The 14,800-nt window shown below is 43.3% G+C and overlaps 1 protein-coding gene across 4 annotated transcripts in view; it reads left to right on the plus strand.

The window, feature by feature from the left end:
* Positions 1 to 14,800, plus strand: part of PSME3IP1 (proteasome activator subunit 3 interacting protein 1) — a 30,933-nt gene that overhangs the window by 10,967 nt on the left and 5,166 nt on the right. For 2 of the 4 annotated variants that reach the window (XM_084755300.1, XM_084755302.1), the window contains exons 2-7: positions 2,437 to 2,530; positions 3,468 to 3,605; positions 4,104 to 4,202; positions 4,779 to 4,900; positions 9,659 to 9,789; positions 13,330 to 13,394. In XM_084755300.1, coding sequence (XP_084611426.1) covers positions 3,479 to 3,605; positions 4,104 to 4,202; positions 4,779 to 4,900; positions 9,659 to 9,789; positions 13,330 to 13,394 — 544 coding nt within the window. In that variant the 5' untranslated portion in view covers positions 2,437 to 2,530; positions 3,468 to 3,478. The remainder of the gene's footprint in view (positions 1 to 2,436; positions 2,531 to 3,467; positions 3,606 to 4,103; positions 4,203 to 4,778; positions 4,901 to 9,658; positions 9,790 to 13,329; positions 13,395 to 14,800) is intronic. The other 2 variants (XM_084755301.1, XM_084755299.1) reach the window with 2 other exon arrangements.

The raw sequence follows: 14,800 nt of genomic DNA on the forward strand, positions 1-14,800 counted from the left end.
TTTGTCATCCTGAAGATTAAATTCATGCGTGAAACTCAGGAACAGAGATTTCAGAACAAGCACTGTGAGGTTGAGAGGGACTTGGCTCCTGGAAAGGGGGTACAGTGGCCCATCCTGAAGGTTTAAAAGAGGAATTGCTGATTCTCTCCTTGATGTGTGGGATGGCTTCTGATGCCAGGTGGAGGCTGTAAGGACCTGTCCTGTTGTAAGTTATTTACTAGGAAATTGGAGTAGCGGGGAGGAAAGGAGAGCTACAGAAAATGGCAGAAAGGGGGCAGCGAGGGTCCAGCATGGCTCTTTTTTCACCAGTGCCTGCATAGTTCACGTTCTCTGCTGGGGACATTTCATAAGCTGCTGCCTCTTGTTTCCTAAGAGATTGCTCCAAAGAGCTTGAGGCATTTTGCAAAGTCACAGAAACAAGGTAAATCCTGCTTTTGTCCTGAGCATCTGGCTGGGGTATTAAGTGGTGCTGCATCCAAAGAAGCTGCATTGAGGACCAGGTGGGGTAAAAGGTTCTGTCAGTTGACTTAGTTTTCTTTCTAGTAATTTTGAAATTCTCATTTTTTACATCAAACTAAACATCAACAGTAGGATGGATTCAGGCTGAGATGATTTCTTCTCTTCTGAATGTTTGGGTTTAATTCCCTAATTCCATTTTTTTGTCTTTACTAAACAAAAAAAAACATAGCACTTTCAGCACTGGAATTTGATAGAGAAAAAAATAGCTGAAATTGACATGCCCTTGTTTTCTCATGTGTCTCTCCCCATGCTGAGGAACGAACCCAGAGCCTAGTACACTGAGCCCTGTTCCCAACCGTGGTGGTTTGAATAACATTGGTCTCCATAGGCTCATATATTTGAGTGCTTGTTCCCTGGTTGGTAGAAGGTTTTGGGAAGGATCAGGAGGTGTGGCCTTGCTGGAGGAGGGGCGTCACTGGAGGTGAGCTTTGAGGCGTAAAACCCACTTTATATTCCCAGTCGTTCTCTCTCTACCTTGCGTTTATGGATCAAGATGTACGTTCTCTCAGCTGCTGCTTTAGCATCATGCCTGCCTACTGTCACCAAGCTCCTTGCCCTGATGGTCATGGCTCTAACCCTCTGGAACCCTGAGCCTCAAATTCAAATCTTTCTTTTATCAGTTGCCTTATCATACTGTTTTTTCACAGCAATAGAAAAAATAAGTAAGACACCAGCCCTTAATTTCTTGAAATAAGGTTTCACTGTGTAGCACAGATTGGCCTCTGGCCCATTTTTCTGCCCTAGCTTTCTGAGTGCTGAGTGAGATTACAGGTATTGGTTACCACGTCCAGCCTTACCTTTGTTTTAATCAAGAGTATGTGGAAGAGTATAATGAAGTGGGTAAAAATGTGATTTTTGGTTTTTTTGTTTTGTTTTGTTTTTTGGGTATTTTTTTGAGTGTCACATAGTACAGGCTAGCCTTGAACTTGCTGTGTACACTAGGCTAGTCTTGAACTCATGATTCTCCTGCCTTAGTCTTCTTGAGTATTGGGATTACAGTCTTGTGCCACCACACCTAGCTGAGAATATGAAAATTAGATGTCAGACTTGGATTTGATTCTCAACTCCACAACTTGCTGCCTGTACACTTTGAACAGATGAGTGAACTGGGTTCAGCCTCATCTGGGATGAGAGTCTTTCTCATAGGCTTTGGTGCATAGAAATCTGATAACTCATACAAAGTCTAACACATGGGGAGACCTTCAAATTGTTAGTTGCTTTTTGAGCCTGTAGACTTACTTTTTTAAAATTATTTATTTTGTATGTGTGGGTATTTTGCCTGCATGTATGTCTGCCAGAAGAAGGTGTCTGATCCTCTGGGACTAGAATTACAGTTATAAGCCAAAATGAAGAGACTGGGAATTGAACTCTGATCCTCTGGAAGAGCAGTCAGAGCTCTTAATCACTGAGCTGTTTCTTTAGCCCCAGACTAAAGGGTTATCAAAGGTCATCTTGGAATAAACATTGCATTGAGTTTGTGCCTCCTTGGTAGGTAGTAATGTTGTAGTGAACACAGAACATGTCTGAGTAGATGATTAACCATAATTCTTTAGGGAAAAAAAAAGCCAGCAACTCAAGGCTTGCACATGCTAGGCAAGTGCTATAGCACTTAGATATATTCCCCAGCTCCAAACATTGACTTTAAGAGGAATAAGACTTTCTTGTCTTTATTTCCTTCTCCCTATTCTCTGAAGAGTTGACAAAAAGAGCAGAAAGGAAGTTTGGTGTCTTCTACATTGGAGTATGCACAGAGGCCTTAAGTCAGAGTTCTCAGTGGCACAGATGTGGCCACTGCCTCACAGGGAGAGCAGTCAGGCCCACAGCACAGCTCCTTAATACTGGAGAGCGTTGAGCTGAGGGTTAGGAGAGTCTGGCTCTTCTGGTGTCAGTCTTTACACTCATGTTTTGTGTACCTAGACCTGTCACCTCCCTGCTGCAGACTGGACTTCACTACTAAGGCTCCTTGAGTACTTGAGAGTCTCCTTAGAATCTGCTGTGGAAGCAAAAGCAGGTAAGTCAAGGTAGAGTCATGCAATTGAAAGAAGGTGCAGCAGCAAATACTACAGCTATAAAACAGGACACAAGCTAAGAACAAGTGAGAGTGGGGTGACAGAGAAAGACCTTTGGTGTGACATATTGTGAACACCATGTCAAAAGAACAATTCCCAAACCTTTTGCTGACTGGATAACAGATGTTTACTGCCTGATGTTGGGGACCGGCTACATGGCCAATGTTCAGCCATCTTGTCAGAACCTAGGTTCCTATTTCTCCAGAAGTCTGCCATTCACCAGAAACTAGCTGACCTTGTCGTAGGTCAGCAGTTAGACACCTGTTGTGGCTATTGTGGGGGCTGGTCATTCCAGACCCCCGAGCTACTCCTTTTCTGGTGGGACTACTGATAAGATCAGATTAAGGGCCAGCTGCCTGCGAGCAGCAGTTCCGGGAGCTTTTTCCTGACTAACCAGATCCTTCATGACTTTCCTGGAATTTCTCTCCTGCAATTATAGCAGCTGTAAAGGTAGATACCTACCTGCTGGAGCATTCCAGAGTTAGGTAGCCATAGCAACCCTTGCTTATGCAAATACCCATGCCTCTGTGCCTATATAAACTCTGTGAAATTTTTCAATAAACGGAGTTTGATCAGAATGCAGACTTGCCCCCTTCTTCGTGTTTAGTGTTCTGTCTCCATACAGGAAAATTCTCCTCCTGAGCGTTAGTCGAGCCCCGGTGGGTCGGGGCAGCCTGATAAGCCAGGACAGCCCCCATGTGAAAGATGCTGCATCTCAAGTGCTGCAGTACAGATGTGCACTGCCACACCAGTGTATGTGGTGCTGGGGATTGAACCCAGGACCTTGTGCATGCTAGGCAAGCAGTATTCCAGCTGAGCAACATCCCCACCCTTCTCTTATAGGTTTCATTTGATGTTTTTTTTTCCTTTTTTCTGTAGACTATTCCATTATGGATGGAGGGGATGATGGTAACCTTGTCATCAAGAAGAGGTTTGTGTCTGAGGCAGAACTAGATGAGCGGCGCAAAAGGAGGCAAGAAGAGTGGGATAAAGTTCGAAAACCAGAAGACCCAGAAGGTATATAGACCTAGAGTTGGACATCACTCATTTAACCTTAAAAAAAAAAAACTGTTTGTTTTTATGTGCAATGCTGGTTTACCCACATGTATGCCCTGGAACTGAGCTACAGACAGTTGGGAGCTGCCATGTGGGAATTGAACCTAGGTCCTCTGTGAAGTTACCTATGTGACGTCTCCACAGCAGAACCAGTACTCCATATTTGCCCTCTTCTCCCCACCACAGTGCCTTCCAGGAGATCCTGCTGGTCTCTTCCCTGTTACAGGTGGAGGCACAGTTTGAACTGAGGATGCTGCTGATAGGATTGGACAGTTAGCAATGTGGCATTGAAAGCTGCCTGCCCCTTTTTGTGTGAGGTGCAAAGGGAAGCTATAGACTTTGTGTTATTTTCACCTCAGACCATATAGAGACCAAACAATTTTTCCAACTCTCTGTGATTCCAAAAATAATATTGAAAGAACCTAAATTCTGTGCCTCCTTGGTCCCATCTTTTTTCAGAATGTCCAGAGGAGGCCTACGACCCCCGCTCTCTGTACGAGCGGCTGCAGGAGCAGAAAGACAGGAAGCAGCAGGAGTATGAGGAGCAGTTCAAATTCAGTAAGCGTCAGAAAATTCACATTTGAGGGGCTCACTGGGCCTTTTGATGTAGTTTGGCCTCATGAAACCTTTGTCTTTGTTACTAGCAATGGAATTATATTGATTATCCAGCCTCCAGGAGTTCATTCAGTACAAAAAAGATGTCTTCTGCCTTCTAAGCCACACTGAACATTTGTACTTAGAGTTTAAGATACTATTAGAATTATGTGCTAATATCTAGTAGCGGGAATAATTCTTGACTTTATGCCGTGCTATTTATGAAAAAGCCATGGTGTTGAATGATTCTTTTAATTGCCTGAAGAATCTGCCGCCACTTTTAAAAGAAGAAGAGCCAGCAGTAAGGCTCTGTGGGTACAAGTGCTCGTGTGAGCTGACAACCTCAGTTGATCCCCAGATCTCATAGTTGGAAGGAGAGAACTGATTCCTAAGGGTTGTCCCCTGACCTTCACGTGTGTCCATGGCATGTGTGTGTACATACATCATACACACAGAATAATTGTTAAACATGTAGGAAAGGAAAAGTCAAAGAAGACTATGTTTCCCGCAGTCCTCTCAGCACTTCAATTGTTTCCTCAGAAAACATGGTAAGAGGGTTAGATGAGGATGAGACCAACTTCCTTGATGAGGTTTCTCGGCAGCAGGAACTAATAGAAAAGCAGAGACGAGAAGAAGAGCTGGAGGAACTGAAGGAATACAGAATATCCTTTGCGCTTGGAGAGAAATGACTTGCTTTCCTCACTAACAGAAAGCGACCTTCTACCTAGTTTGTTAGCACTGATGTCCCTGTGACTCTGAATGACTAGTTGGCTATGGTCGGTGGGGTGTGTTACACATACACATCTATTGTAAGTAGAATTCCACATTTTTCAGGATTAACCGAGCATAAATTCTCATAGTCAGTAGCAAGGTTATTCTTGCCTTGTAGAATTAGACTTAGACAGATGGGCACTGTAGCCAGTCTCACTGGGGGAGAAATTGGCTCATGAGGCTTAAAAGGGCAGGTTTACAATCTTTTATAAGCATGTGTGCGCGCAGTGCATGCCTACTGAAATCAAAGCTAATCACATCCAGCGTCCGCTCTCTCACTTCCTGCTTTATTCATTTGAGATAGGCCCCCTCGTGAACCTGAGTCTGCTGCCTGACCAGTAAACTCTTAGGATCCTCCTGTCTCCACCACATCTGGTTTTTATACAAGTGCTCAGGATTTGAGCTTCAGTCCCCATCCTTGCCCAGGCCTCAAAAGGCGTGTGTAGCAACACTCTTCTCATGCTTCTCTTCTTAGACAATTCTCCCTCCACTGAGACTGTTTCTGTGGGGGGCTTGGACCTCAGGGAACGACGAAGGCCATGTTACTTAATACTGCCTCATTGGAAGCATCTACTCCTATAACTCTCCCCTTTTTCTGAGATGATTTCACTGCATAGACAAGGTTAGCCTCAAAGTTGTGACCCTCTTGTCTCTTGAGTGCTGGAAGTACAGACACATACTACATGCCTTTGAGTATCTTCATAGGCACCTCCAAATCTCACTTAGCTGATGAAAAATTCTCAGTTCGGGCCACACTGACTCTTAATCACATTTCCCTCCATCAGACTTCGTGATCTTCCCAGTCTTCTCTACTCTGCCTTAGCCAAAATTACTCACAAAGGTACTCCAAACCTTCTAAATCTTGTGTCTTTTTTGTCACTGGACTTCTGTAGTGCTAGGATCACTACTAATTGGTTTCCATTCCTGCTTTTATCCCCAACAATCTATTCTTTGGGGAGAAATGGGAACTTCTAAAAGTTGCATGGCATCATGTGACTACTATTTGAAGCACTCCAGTGATCTTCCCTGTGGCATTAGTCTAAAGTAGACCTCTCCCTTGCCCTCTATTCCTCTCCCCCTTCCCTCCCTTCCCTCTCTCTGACAGGAGGATCTCATTGTGTAGCTGTGACTAGACTAGAGCTCACTTTGTAGACCAGCTAGCCTTGAACTCACAGATCCACCTCCTAGGCCTCCTGAGTGTTGGGATTACAGAAGAGCACCACCACACCTGGCTCAAGTTATCATTCTTTAATCAGACTATGTAGGGTTCTTCCTGACTTAGGGCAGATCTCCTGCCCCTGGTGTTCTGTGGCTGCTCTTCCTCATGTTCACTGTACTCTGGCCTTTAGGTTCCTTTCTCATCAAATGGATTCCATTTCCAACTTAGAGTTTCCTCAGCCTGAAATGCTCTTCCTTCAGATTTCCCAAGGCTGGCGTTTCCTCACTTAGATGTCAGCTCTGTACTCCTTTCCTTGAGCACCTTATATAGTTGCAGCTCCTGGCTGCTGTCTGTAATACTCAGGGAGCTCTCCAGAGACTTACACATTCTAAGCACATGTTCTCTGCTGAGCTATACCCATAATTTTTGTTTTAAATAGAGGAAATTTTCATTTGTTTGCTTTGGCTCATTTTATCTCTTTACTGCTGGAATGTAAAATAAGGTCTATAACAACCAGAATGATTGATTTTTACCCAGTGTATGGAATATATAAATAAATGAGTAGATAACCCACAAGAGCTACTCATAGGACACCCTAACTTTTTTTTTTCGAAGATTTATTTATTGATTGCATGTGAATGCTTTATAGAAGAGGGCAGCAGCAGATCTCATTATAGATGGTTGTGAGCCACCATGTGGTTGCTGGGAATTGAACTCAGGACCTCTGCAAGAATGGGTGGCACTCTTAACAACTGAGCCATCTCTCCAGCCCCAAGACAGCCTAACTTTTACCCTCTTATGAGGAAGCTTATTTGGATATTTCAAGCTTATAAGCTGAGTAAGCTTATAAGTATGTCTGTTTAGACATACTTCATCTGTGAATTGATAATTGATGGGAGGACAGAGTCAGTGTGTATCCCTTGCTGGCTTAGAATTCACTATGTTGACAAGGCTGGACTCAAAGATCCACCTACCTCTGCCCCAGAGCGTTAGATTAAAGGTGTCTGCCACTGTGCCTGGTTTGCTGGTAGTATGTTTATGTGTGAGCTGGTGTTTTCCTCCAGAGCGTGTATTAAACAGTTACGTGGGAAGAAGTGTGGGCAGATGCTCTGGGAGGTAGTCAGTCAGCACTGGGAGCATAAGTACTGGCTGCCAGCCTTGGTTCTGTCAGTGGCATCTGGGTACACTCTGAGGCTAGGAGCTGATGCAGAGTTACCCCTGAGTTTCAACTATGAACTCACGACTGACTCTTCTGAGCCTCTACCTGTGCCCTGAAGACTTCAGAGTAGTAATATGAGCTGACACATTTGTCGGACAGGCAGCTCTTTTTGTATCATGTTTCAAACACCAGGCTTTATTACACTTTTCACATAAATTGTTTTACTTTAGGTTGGTGGACTAGCAGATAAGTGTCCACCAGAGGAACATTCTAGAGAATGGTGCTATGATTGTAAATGCTCTTCAACTAAAAAGGAAAGAACCAGAAAGTGACTCATCTAGTAGAGTCTGAAATTTTTGAGATGTGTTTGTTTTAGAGGGAAAGGGGTTTGGATATGAATGAAAAATAAATCATTACCTGTTCCCTGCTAAAGGTTGCTTTAACTTCTGATACCATTTACTAGTTGAGGAGTAGGAGCATGCATGTGGGAGGTGGGTCAGAGGACAACTCCTTCCACCCTGTGGATCCCAGGGACCACTCAGGTTTTCAGTCTTGCAGCAGGTGCCTTTACCTGCTGGGCCAAACTGAGGGCCTTTTTCTCTACTTTAAAAAAAATGAAAAGTTAAATGTTTTCTTCTTAAAATCTGTGTCTTGTTATTAGAAATGCACGCATGTTTTGGTGTATATATTTTTTACCATTTTGTACTTAATATTAAGTAGGTTTCTTTTTTTGAGCTCTGTACCTTAGTAACAGAGTTATAAGTAGAAACTGCAGTATGCTAATGATTTTGACTTTTTTTTAACTAGGAAAATTAAATCTCTTCTTTCATTTTTCTCTCTTAAAAAAATGAATGTTTAGAGCTGACAAGATGGTTCAGTGGTTAAACGCTGATGGCCTAAATTTGATCCCTGGGACCCATGTAGTAGAAAGAGAACTGACTCCTAAAAGTTGTCTTCTGACCTCTACACACTTGCTGGAAAATGTGCACTCCATCTCCGTGTGTGTGTGTGTGTGTGTGTGTGTGTGTGTGTGTGTGTAAGTGTATTTTAAGAATATACCATCTCCCTGTGTGTGCTTAAATGTATTTTAAGAATATAAAGATTTAGGGCTGGCAAGACAGCCCAGCTGGTAAAGACATTTGCTACCTAGCCTGATAACCTGAGTTTGGTCCCTATGTCTGGTACCCAGTTTTCTCCATTTTTCAAAGGCTGCTTCTTGCATTTCTTGGGCACTAGATGTCACTGTTGTCCTAACTACTTGCACCATGTCAGACATTTACCTGCTTAGTAAATTGTGAGGAAGCCTAAAATGGAAGGAGAGAACAGCCAGGATGGCAAGCCTTATGAGTTAGTGATAAGCTGGGATGGGACAAGTGCTCTGCTTAGGGCCTTTCTCCCCTTTTGTGGACTTGTGGGGAGGGGCATGTGTGGAACCTAGAACCTTACATGCCTTACATGTGCTAGGCAATCTCTCTACCACTGAGCTATATTCCCAGCCTTTTTTTTTTTTTTTTTTTTTTTTTTGGTGAGACAGTCTTCCTAACTTTCCCAGGCTGGCTTGGCCAGGGTAGAGAGCTTATTCTCTCAAGTAGCTGGAATATAGGCCTGAACCATCAGGTCAGGCCTGCCCTCCTCCTTGTGTGTGTGTATGAAATGCATGTGGAAAGTTAAAGGTCAACTTGTAGGAGTCTGTTCCCCCTCTGTCACATGTGTTCTGAGGATTGAACTCAAGCATTATTATGGCAAGTGTCTTTATTTATTCCCTGAGCCATCTTGCCAGCCACAAAACAAAGATCTTAAGGAATATAAAGGAAATTGAAAAATTACATATGATTTCCTTAGAAATAACTATTACCTCCTAAGGGTGAAATTAAGTTTTGCAGAATGTCCTTGTGACTGACAGTGACACTGAATTGTGGCCCCTGAGGCCCAGCCTGTCCTGCTGGTGTAGCTCTTCCTGTGAGAAGGTTTTAAATGAGGAAGTCTGAAGATGTAACACAGCAGCCCAAAGGCCGTCTTCCAAAGCATGAGCAGGACTGGCCACATTCGGGAGTTTGCGGCTGGAGGTTACTTAATGAAACAAGTCTCAAAAATGAATCCTGAGATTGTCTTGACCTCTACACATGCACACAGTGACACACACATGCCTTCATTTGCATACACATGTGCGCATATACACAGGATATCCCAACCACTTGGGAGGCCAAGACAGGCAAGTCTCTGGTTAAATTCTGCCAAAGAGCCTATGGATTATATTTATTGTCCTCTGGATTTACTTTTGCTTTGCGGCATTTCTTCCTTGGTTAATCTGATCCTTAACCAGTAACTCACAGTAATCTCAACAAGGTTGGACTTTCCGCGGAAAATAAAGAAGTAGAGAAGAAGCTGGCTGTGAAACCCATAGAAACCAAGAACAAGTTCTCCCAAGCAAAGCTGTTGGCAGGAGCTGTGAAGCACAAGAGGTCAGTGAGTGTGCACAGTGTAACTCCCGATGGCCACACACTATAAAATGCCACCTGTAATGGTACCCAGAACAAATGGCTATTCATCACGATGCTGTGACAGTGCTCTGCTGTGTTCCACAGAGGTCTGTTGTGACCTGTTTTACAGATGGAAAGATGGTTAGCTTATTAAAATAACGAAAGCTGAAGAGTTTTTGTCCAAGGTTGTACAGTAACAAAGCAAGAGTTCAGTGTTTGCGCTTTTGTATCTATAGGCAAATGAGTCAGCAGGAGCCTCAGGATCGTTGTTGGGGAGGGGCGACAGCATGGTGGGGAACAAAGCTCCCCCAAGTTAGAGAAGGGCTTAGAAAGACGCCGATGGGGTAGGGCGCCAGGCTCTGATTGCAGGCAAGGGAGAAAACAACCCAGGGAACAGCTGCTACAAAACCATTGAGTGATCACGGCAGCTGTGACGGGTCATAGGCCTGGCTGCATCTCACTTGGACTGATGCGGGGGTAGCATTACCGCAGATTCTGATAAGTTCTTTGTCGTGTTTGCTCTTCCCTTTTCAAATCCTGAAATGGCACCAGAGTGATTGAATCAGCCTGACCAACCAGACTGTGGGCGAAATGATGTTAAGTGCAGTCTATTAGGAAAATCAATATGGTGTATTGGCAACGAGCCACATGTTTTGAATAGAGTGTATTGATGTAGTCTTGTGGTTTGGCACAACATCTATCTGCTGCAGATGTTCCTAGGAACACTGAGCACATGTAAAAATGTCATCATGGTACAGCAGCGGTGGGGGGAAGATCTGTGATCTGAGAAGGAACCTTAGCAAACCATGGATCTTTTAACACCCCACATAAGTGCCTCCCAGTCCACCGGCTCTGAGGAATCAGACCTGGGCCAGTGTGAGCTCTCCAGGTGGGCAGTTACCTACTTCGTGGGTACTCTTGCTGTGGCCAAATGGGTACTGCACGTGTCTCCCTTGGTTAGTCTTTCTTTCATATTTAGGAAGGGCCTGTTTTCAAAGCACATCATTTACTGTTTCTTTTGTAGCAAGGTGACACAGTAGATTCTTGGGGCATGAGTTTCTGATCTTCCCTGCCCTAGTTTGTCAATAATGTGGACTCCTAGGCTTCACACCAATTCTGGTTTAGGAGATTTACAGTGTGGGAGTCCGAGTCCTTAAAGTTGTTGGACGATTCAGATTCCCTGTGAGAATCTGGAAGTGCCCAGAGTGTGTATGAAGCGTCAAAACAAAGCAACCTGTTTCATATCTTTAAAGATATTATCTTTGCTTTTTTCAAGTTTATTCTTATATTTATTGTTATAAATTCCTGTGGGATGCCCACGCTCATTCATTTTCAGTCTTCAGTTAGAAGCATGCAGTACTATTTACTTCTTTCAGCCCTCATTGAGTTCATTTTTATATTTCCTACTGTGTATTTAAAGTTACCATTGTGAGCTGGGCGTGGTGGTGTACACCTTTAATCCCAGCACTCGGGAGGCAGAGGTGGGCAGATTGCTGTGAGTTCAAAGCCAACCTGCTCTACAAAATGAGTCCAGGACAGCCAAGGCTACACAGAGAAATTCTGCCTCAAAAAACAAAAACAAAAAATTACCATTGTGATTTCTTCTTTCCATCAGGAATAATGTTGAAATATATTTTAAATTTTCAATATTGAGGTAGCTTGCCCATACTTCACTTGGTTCTAAAACACTGCCCCTCCCCCACATTAGCAACACCTTATGATCAGTGTGGGTTTTTTTTTCCTTACTAATTTATAACTTAATTGTATTGTGGAATTGTGGTTCGTATATCTTGATTTTTATTTTAAGGCAGAGTCTCACTGTGTAGCCTTGGTTGGCCTGGAACTTGTTATAGACCAGGCTTCTCTCGATACCCACCTCTGCCTCCCAAGTGCTAGTATTACAGGTGTGCTCTTAGAATATGTCACTTGAAAAAAAAAAGGATATGTCACTTGTTCCTGCAGCTAACGTTCTAAGTGAGTCTGAGGAGAATTTGTTCTGTGCCTCCATCCCTGTCCCTGCCTTCTGTCTGCCTGTGGGTCAGGATGCTGTCCTCAGGTACTGCTCTAGACACCATGTGTGCTGCCACGCTCCCCACCTGATGATAGTGAACTGAGTCTCTGAAACTGTGAGCAAGGCCTGAACTAAATGCTTTCTTATAAGAGTTGCTTTGCTCATGGTGTCTCTTCACAGCAACAGAACAGTGACTAGGACACTAGGGTTTTAGTTAGTTCCAGACGTAGTCAAGTTGGCAGTGAAGAATACGCATCAGCGTACCCCAGCCTTTTCATGCTTGTATTTGCCTTGATCCTCTTTTTATCCATGCTTCCACATATAATCTTTCTGGATATTAAGTTTGGGGGCATTTTTTTCTTTTATGACATTTTTGGAGAAACACCTTTAAATGACTGCATTAAAGTGTATTTTACTTTGTGTGGTCTATATTCAGATTTTAAAATATAATTTCTACCATTTAATGCTGTCTTTTTACTTTTGTCCTTTGTTTATTTACTTATTTATTTATAGAACAGGGTGTGTATATTTCAGTCTGCCCTGAAATTCACTGTACAGCCAAAAATGACCTTGGACTCCGATCCTACTACTCCACCTAAAGTACTGGGATTACAGGGGTGTGCTACTGTGCCTGATTTCGCTATTTTGGAGTGAACCCACAGCTTTCCCAGGGCATTGGCCACAGTCTACCAGCTGAGCTACATCCTCAGCCTCTCTTCTACTTTTTTAAAGTATTTTTTCTTATATTCCTGGTTTGGGGGAAAAACTGAATAAGGCCTTGAAATATTTTTTCCATTACATATATTTTGTTTCTAACTTACCAGGCAGGCATACTAAGCAAAACTAAACAGCTATCTTACCTCCTTACAAAATTCCGCAAACAGATCTTGGGCCGGGACTACAGTTTGTACACTAAAGCACTTGCCTACTATTGAGAAGCTGTGGGTACAGTCTCCCCAGCACAAGCCCCTCCCACAAAAGGGGCTTCTGATGTTGTGCTGCATTTGCTGTCTTCTATGTACTCCTAGTATCCCAGGACCTTATTGTGTCTTGTGCCACAAATTAGATTCTGGGCCATATATATGTGAGATACCTGTCACCATCTTTTCCTCTGATATAAAGTCTTTCTCCATTGAAATGTATTCTTCATAGTCTATTTTAGTAAAAAGCCTTTTGTGTAACTCTGCATGTCATCAGATATTTCCTTAAAATTCTGTCATTGTGAAACTCTGTAAATACTCCTGGAATCTGTCAGTGGCTCTGCCCGAGTTGGATGATAAAGATGACAGAAAGTCAGAGTTCACATGCTCTGCCTTTGGGTTTGTCAGGAGGTAAATCCCTTTTCTAACCGATGTTATATTTGGGAAGAGGTTAGGAAGTGAAAGGAGGACTTTTCATTCCAATTGTCTTAGAGACTGCCCCAGACTCATAAATATTTCTGGTGCCCTGAGGTTTTAGGTGTTGATCCCTAAGATTCAATGTAGCTCAAATCACCATGTTTTTTGTTACAGCTCAGAGAGTGGCAATAGTGTGAAAAGGCTGAAACCAGACCCTGACCCAGATGACAAAGCTCAAGGTGGGTGTGGTCCCTTCATTCCTCTCATGATGGACAGGACTCACTAAGTAAAGGGCTGCATTATTTCTCTTTAGCCTAGCCTCCCTTAGCCTAATGCCAAACTGCTTATACTAAGCAGGAACTTATACTGTGAATATTTCAGCTGCCCTACCAAAGTAGTGTGTTACAAGGCAGGAATGCTGATACATAACAATGGAGTTATCCCAGGAACTTATAAGCCCTGGTCAGATGACCTCTGCTCACAAAAGGCTTTTCTCTGTCTTGCCAAATGTCAAGTTTCTTCATTTCACTTGTGGGAGATAGAGTGCCCAGCTCCTGATGGCTGGATTGCACTGAGCCTAGGGTCTAATGGTGTTGAGGAGTCTGTTTTCCTTGAAGGCAATGACTTTTATGTGATGAAATCTGCCTCCGTATTAGGTAGCATGAAACTGTAAGTAAAGGGTCTGATGAGGAATTCACGAGTGTTTTTAATTACACTTGTGGGATTGGGGATCTCAGTTCAACTCTGTTGGCCATTTATTAGACAGGGCTTACATCTATTTCTTTCTCAAACAAACAATGGATGCTTTTTAAATTGTCCACAGTACCAGGGATGGTAGCTGTACCTTTAAAAAAGGTATCATCAGGGAAGAGCCTCTTTTCACACTGTCCATCCACTTCCATTTCCACAGAGAAACACCACTGGGCATTTCTTTTATGTCTCCACCCAGACCAAATGCAGAAGCAGTTTTATATTTGTCATTATAAACACCTTCTTATCCCTGTGGTCTTGTACAAGCTAGGCAAAAAAATGCCTTCCTCTGCTGAGAAGAAAGACCCTAGAAGAGAAGGCTCTCCCTGAAGCCTGCTTCAGTCTGGCTGTCTGCAGGGGAAGGCTTTGCCTTCGTCCTCAGAAGGTAGCCTCCACTCTGACAGAAATTCAGCTCTCCCACTGGAAAGTTAGCTTGAGCAGAGCCAACAAACGTGTAAGGTGGCCTGTGTACTCTCTCCATCTGCCTGCATTCCAAGAACATTCTCTATTCATAGTTTTCTGTGCTAACTTGATATGACAATGTGGTCCGGCAAAGGCAGGAGTTGGCAGGAAATATCCGCAAATGGTGAGATCAGAGGGCACCATTTTGTTCTCTTTGAGCAGTTAACTGCTTTTGGAATGAAATTTGTCAGAGTTGCAGTCTCTTTTCTCTCTTGAAACTTCCTAGATAATTGGAGGTTCTGGTCCTTTCACTTAAGCAATTCCAATGTCATAATGGTCCAGATTCCTGCCACAGCTCTGTAATTCACTCCGTCCTTCCCTAGGCCAGCGACAGCCCTCCTAGGCACTATGACCTTGATTCTTTTATTCTCTGCTTCTGAAAGGATTCTGTGTGGTGCATAATAAGACAACAAACACCCAAGGAATGAATTAT

Source organism: Acomys minous, assembly GCF_964271855.1.
Source record: "Acomys minous genome assembly, chromosome: 14".
Classification (NCBI taxonomy): Eukaryota; Metazoa; Chordata; class Mammalia; order Rodentia; family Muridae; genus Acomys; species Acomys minous.